Genomic DNA, 6,939 nt, shown 5'->3' on the forward strand with positions numbered 1-6,939 from the left:
GCCAAAGCAGGTGATGCAAAGACAGAAGCACCTGTGTTCGGCTCTACCACTGTGGCTCAGCCTCAGAAGAGTTACCCTACAACATCAATCTGTGAGTTTCCCTTTCCCACACAGGCTGTCATCAGTGACATTTGTAATTTAATCCCAAATAAAACACAGCTGTGAGTCAAACTGGACAAATGAGAATTTCATCCAACTGATCTGGACAGGGTTCAGACCTCCAGTACCTGGAAACTCACAGCTTAGTATCCATTCTTTTTTTACTCCTTTTACAGGGTGATGACCTGGGGCCAATAGAAGAGTGCAGAAATATTTTCCCAAAATTACAGGTGTTGCGGGAGTGCTTGGTGCTATCAAGGTACATTTTACAGTCAACATATATTTTTTCACTTTATTGAAAGACACTCTATGGAGACACTCATAAACACAGACACATTCACAAACACATATAGAGAAGACAGGAACACTCACAGAGACACTCACAGACACACGTAGAGAGGAGACACACTCACATAGACATTCACAAACACACTCAAGCAGACACTCACAAAGACATACAGAGGAGAGACTCACACATAGACATTGAAAGAGAGAGAGACACACACACAATCACAACAGTGGGGCCTTCGAGTGGAGTGAAGCCCATTTACTGTTTGCGTCGCACCGCGCATGTGTGTCCTTGCACTTTCTATTGGCTCAGAAGATAACTATTCCATTACAAAACTAAAGAATCACATTCTGAAGAGCAGCTTGAAGATTGAGATCTTCCCAGCATCTTGGGATGTCTTCCTCCCAACGTGAAAGGTGCTATATACCTGTCAATGTGTAGTGTACCTTCTCTATGTAGTATATTTTTTCAGCATGACTGAGATCACATCTGGTCACAACTCGCCTTCCAGGGAACAAACAGATATCGCCTTTCTATAGAAAAGTCATGACGGTACCGTTCTTCCCGATCTGCCAAGGTTCCACGGGGTAAAATCGAATCAAAATCCTGGAAATCAAAAGTCAATGGAATAAAGAACAAAAAGAGAAAATCATCTAATTAATTAAGCTATTTACAGGATTAACCCCTTGATAAACAGTCCCTGTGGTACATAAACTCAGACACCCATGCACGATAAAATGGCTGATTCCAGGAGTAGTCATTTTTATTTTGTAATTGAATGCACCAGCCAATTTGTGCACAGCAGAACAACCCAGAAATAGCCATGCAGTGAGTGGCCAATGTTAACTGGAGGATTGTTGGCCAGGACACCACGAGAAACTTCTCTTTTCAAACAGTGTCATGGGCAGCACTCCACCAGCATTCTACTGGAGCGCCAGCTAAGGCTACGAGTTTAAAGGTCCAATGGGGGGGCTTGAACCTAAGCCTTCAGATTCAGAGGGGATTAAAAGATCCACCATGATCTAATAAACTGGCAAAATAGGGTTGGCAGACTGAATAAGCCCTGTGCCTGTTCAACATACAGATTTTCCTGAAAACATTAGGCAAGTTTCCTTACTCCACACATCTCTGTTTACCTAGCAGGAACCCGGTTGTTAGTCGATTGGCGGTTGGCTTTTCCGGGGATAATAATCCCTTCAAAACAAAATATAAATAATAATAATTTGGTCACTCAATCCATGACTGATTGTGGGGCACTGCTGTGTGCAATTGGCTGCAGCGTTTCGCACACAAAATACAGTCAGTTCACTTTACAATATATTCTGTGAAGCGCTTTGAGACGTCTCAAAGACGTAATAAGGCGTTATATCAAATGCAAGGGTTATTGTATTATTATCAGTGAAAGAGTGAAGCTAATACTCTTGATTTCCATACGTGCCTGTCTGCTGTTAGGCCCAGCTCCTTGGTAAGGAATTCAAAGAACTTGGCACTGTGCTGCTTGTTCTGCTCAGCACTGCCCACCACACCAATGGATGAAATGGTCAGCTGCACGCATGGAGCCATGGAGCCTGCAATTAGCATGGCTAAACCAGTTTTCACTGTGATGTTGATTCTCTGTAAAAAGATTTGACAGATTTTTTCAGAAATAATAGTGTTTACGTTTGAAATAAACAGCATAAAGCAGAAATGAACAATGCACAATATATCACAATAATAGATAAATTTGATTTGGCGCCTTTCACTTCAGGAGGACGTCTTAAAGAGCTTCACAGGATTTACTGCAAGGTTTAGTGACTGTGTGTTTGGTAGGTAAACATCATGCAGTGTGAAGAACTTAATTCCTCCAGGTCAGGTACGAACGACATGGGTAAGTACAGAATAAAACTTTATTTACAAATAATATAAATAAATTGAAAAATAACATGTTTTTAAGAACGATTATTATAAAACTCCCTGTAAAACTGTTGTCCTAGTCAACAGTCCTCCAGATTAAATCATTCATCTCATGATCATACCCCTCTTCCCTGTTGATCAGTTGCTCAATATCTCTCTCTGTGAAAGCACACTCTCTTGGTTCCAATCCCAACTGCCTCTCCTTTATCTCCTCTGATGTTTTCTCCTCTCACCCTCATATTGTTCCTTGCAGAGTATGACAAGGCTCCCGCGTTTTCCTGATCTACATGCTCCCTCATGGTAACGGCAGCTGCAGGTAAGGGGTTAACTTCCACATGTAGATCATGACACCCAAACCACCCTTGTCCACCCACTTGTCAGACATCAAGGCTGGATGAACCTCAATTTCGTGCAGATAAACGTGGATGGAAGCCAACCTGCAATGTTGGTATCCTGGCCAACAATCCGATAAAATTAGTCATTCACTTCAAGGTTCTGTGTGTGTGCTGCCACATTTGCCCACAAAACTATACTTTACAATAAAATCCCGTGAAGAGCCTCGAGACATCCTCCTGATGTGAAAGGCACAATACATAATACAAGGATTATTTTATTATTTACTTGACTCCTGCCAATATCCTCATTTCTGGCTTTGACTTTCTCAACCTCCTAGCCTCTCCCGCAAAATTATTGAACATCCTCATCCTCATTACACATCCTCGGCTCTCCTTCCTTCCTCATGTTCATTCCTTTACCAAAACTGCTTTTCTTCCACTCTGCCATATTGCTCACCTCTCACCAAATGCAGCTGAATACCTTATTCACACCTTTGTTATCTCCCGCCTAGGTTTTTCAATAAATAATTGGGAGTGACCAAATTATTATTTTCTTTTGTAGGGCTTATTACCTGCAGAAAAGCGATTAGCCACTCGATTAACAACCGGATTCCTACTTACTGTTAGGTAAAGAGACGTCTGGAGTAAAGAAACTTGCCTGATGTTTCACCCTGCCTGGGAATTGAACCCAGGTCCTCTCACTTGCGAGGCGAGCGCTCTAATCGCTAAGCTACAGGACTCCACAGTTCGGTATGTTTATGCTTGTTAGCTAGTGTCCAGGTGATATACAGCTGCAGTTTGTTGAATCTGTCATTTTGTGAATTTAGAGCTTCTGTATGGTACAGTTTAATCAGAATCAGTCAAAGCAAACGTGATTAAAATAATCAGATGGGTGAATAGGTGCACTGATCGACCTAAAGTTGATAACCAGGTTATAAAGAATATAACTGAGATGATAAATCATGATATGCGCTATATCAAATGCAAGGATTATTATTACTACACGTTAGTGGCTCAGTGGGAGAGAGCGAGTTCATCATTCGCTCATCCAGGAGGGCAGAATTCCCAACTGAAGTTCTGAGATTCAAATAAAATCAGAAAAAGGATGTCAACAATACAACAACCACAGCTGCAAGAGATTCAGTACCAGTGTTCGCAAACCAAGAGAATTTTGACTGCTCCCTGTGAACTTTGATATTGTCATCAAGGTGATGTACTATACTCGAGAATAATGGCGTAATGAGATACTGCCTGTTGTAACCCTGCTTATTTATTTAATACAAAACTCTGTAACCTTTGCCTCAGTAATGAGATGTTAAACATAAAATACAGGTGATTCTGGTTCCTTGTCTCGGGTTCCCGATTCTATACTTTGGCTACACAGAATAGCTGATCTATTCTGGCCACAGTTTATTGACAGATAAAGCAGATTGGTTAATTCCACGCTGGCCATCCCTGTGAACCCAACAACCTGCAGCAGTTAGTTTGCAGACAGCAATGTCCCACAAATAGCCATGAATCAATGACCAATTTTATTTGCTGGATTGTTGACCAATATGGTGCTTAAACCAACAACCTTCTGTCTTAGAATTCTTGGTTTTAAAACTCTTCTCAAAACCCACCTCTTTAATCCCAACTTCAGTCGCCTTCCCCCAATCCCGTCATTTCTCTACCTTGCTCAGGCTCAAGACCCAAGTCCAAATAGATAAGAAAAAGGTGGGGATGATCGATGGACCCGTGAGTTGACAACACAGTATAAATTCCACCTTCCTGGGGATCTGGAATAGATTAATAATAATCCTTGCATTTGATATAGCGCCTTATCACGTCTTTGAAACGTCTCAAAGCGCTTCGCCCACAAATATACAGTCAATTCACTTTACAGTGTGTTCTGTGAAGCGCTTTGGGATGTCCTCCCGACGTGAAAAGCGCTATATCAAATGCAAGGATTATTATAGAGTATACTGTAAAATGGATTGACTGCATATGTTGTGGACGAAATGTAGCCGGACCAGGCCCCAAACCAAAATTTTTTTTTAAAAACTGTCCGCGGGCCTTCAGATTCCCACCCCCACCTCTCCTAGTGACTGCACATAACGTCAATGCCACCCTGACCAGTCCTCCTCGCTGCCCTTCACTATTGTCTATTCTTGAGGGATTCAAACAATCCCAGTGCCGGTATTGAATGCACTGATCACTGTGCGCCAGAGAGCTGGTACTCGCCTCGGCTGGCTTGCTGAGTGCCTCGGCAGCCACGGAACATAATTTGTTCACCAACTCCTCGGGGATGCAGCTCGCCGGCAGGTTACTCTCCAGTTCTATGAAAGGCATCGAGGACACTCTTGCAGGACCTTCTNAAAAAAATCAGGTTGGAAAATGCTGCAGCCAGAAGGCTGACCCGGAGGTGGGACTGGAGGAGAGTCGGTGAGAGCAGCCAGTATTGGCTGGAGGAGCCACTTCCTCCTGTCACAGGAACGACCTTCGTCTNCCCTGAAAACAGCAAGAATTGCAGTTTTTCCTATCCCCACGCCTCTCCCTCCCCAATTGCTCAACGTTATTAACCTCTCCTACACCTTATCTCCAAATTCAGTCACTACACATGACAGCAATTAATTACCTGTGCACAACCCCCCCCCCACAAAACACACAATCACAGCACTTTTTTAGTAAATCATTTTCGTCAGCAAAATATATAGTCAATTCACTTTACTATACTCTGTGAAACAATTTGAGAAGTCTAGAAGATGTGATATCAAATGCAAGGGCTCTTATTATCCTTATGAAGCTCTTTGAGATATTTTGCCAACATAAAAGGCGCTATAACAAACTTATAATGATAATAATCCTTACATTTGGTATGTCATGTCGTTGAGACGTCTCAAAGCTCTTCACAGAATATATCTGTGAAGTGGATTGGCTATGTATTTTGTGGACAAAACGACGACGGCCAATTGCGCACAGCAGTGTCCCACAAACAGTCGTGGATTGAGTGACCAAATGTCTTAAGGCTAAGACAATGGGTTTCTGGTGCACAAACCAAACTGGTGCCTAAATTAGATACGATATGTATGGTTAAAACTTCCCCCTGCCCTGAACAACAACAAAATTCATAGTACTCAGATTGTACATATGCACAACTGTGTGACTTATACACCAGAACTCCTAGCAGCAGAAGGTTATGGTGACGAGATCACAATAAATTACTAATATTTTCCCATAAGGACGCTTCTATGACTAAACTAAATTTGACTAAACTCAAATTCATTCAGTGCCTATCTGTCCTTGTGTCAGTCTCTCTCTGGAAATCTTCCTTAAGTTTGGGAAATTTGGGCAGGGATGAGGTAGGGAGGTTGAGGGAGAATACAGAGATGATGAATTTTTTCAGGAACAATGTTTTCAGGAACAATTTTGACACCATGGAGGCGAGGTTAGGAGACTGGGGCATCCTGTTGACCAATGCAGCCTGGGTGCTCTCCGAACTGAAGATATTGAAGAAAATTCAGTTGAACAGTCCTGGAAATGAGGAAAATGGAAAAAAAGGAAAATGGGGAAAAAAATGTGTGTAGTATTTACAATGGGCACTTCACCTAGGATAACATCTCAGAGCGTCTCACGGGAATTGTGTCAAACTCAGAGCAAAAGAATTGGGGGAAAGCAAGGGAGGAGGGTATTATTTAATAAACAATCATTTGAAGATGTTGAAGCATCTGAAGTTTTTATTATATCCAGGCTTGTCTAAGCCAATACACTACCTGCTGGAATGATCCAGCTCTTCCCGCCACAATCTGCAGATTTTCTAGAACTCTGCAGCTCATGTCCTCCTGCACCACGCTCCGTAAACTTATCACCCCCACCCTCGCTTGGCACCATTGGCTCCTCAGTGGACCAAGTTCAAGATCCTCATTCTGGTTTCTGCACAGAAACCCATTCTCACTTCCGAATCCTTCCAGGGTCTCATCCCACCCTACCGATCTGCGATCTGCAACCCTACCAACTCGGCCACTCCCGTGCAAGCACCGGCCCGCTTCATGTCCGCTGCCCAATCCACCCCATCATCGGCTGGTGGCTTTTAGTTGCTTTGCCTCCACTCTGTGGAACTCCATTGGATCCTCACCCTTGTATTCAAATCCCTCCACTCCTCTGCACCCCCCGACCTCTCCGACGTCCTCTCTCCTCAAAACAGTACCCGCTGCCTTCGTTCCTCCAGGTCTGGCCTCCTCCTCGTCCCCCAAGTCCTCCGCTCCACCCTCGGCGGCCTTGCCTTCAGCCACTATGCCCCGAAGCTCTGGAATTCCCTTCCTCATTCCCTTCTCCTCGCCTCCT

At 43.4% G+C, this 6,939-nt stretch overlaps 1 protein-coding gene across 1 annotated transcript; it reads right to left on the reverse strand.

Annotated features, from left to right (window-relative positions):
* Positions 1 to 387: 387 nt before the first annotated feature.
* On the reverse strand, positions 388 to 4,994 carry ddt (D-dopachrome tautomerase). The gene is given in 3 exon segments (NM_001292559.1): positions 388 to 994; positions 1,827 to 2,002; positions 4,840 to 4,994. Coding segments are annotated over 3 exon segments (357 nt in total). The 5' UTR covers positions 4,948 to 4,994; the 3' UTR covers positions 388 to 921.
* Between the last annotated feature and the right edge of the window lie 1,945 nt (positions 4,995 to 6,939).

The sequence above is a fragment of the Callorhinchus milii genome, unplaced genomic scaffold, assembly GCF_018977255.1.
Source record: "Callorhinchus milii isolate IMCB2004 unplaced genomic scaffold, IMCB_Cmil_1.0 Scaffold8, whole genome shotgun sequence".
Classification (NCBI taxonomy): domain Eukaryota; kingdom Metazoa; phylum Chordata; class Chondrichthyes; order Chimaeriformes; family Callorhinchidae; genus Callorhinchus; species Callorhinchus milii.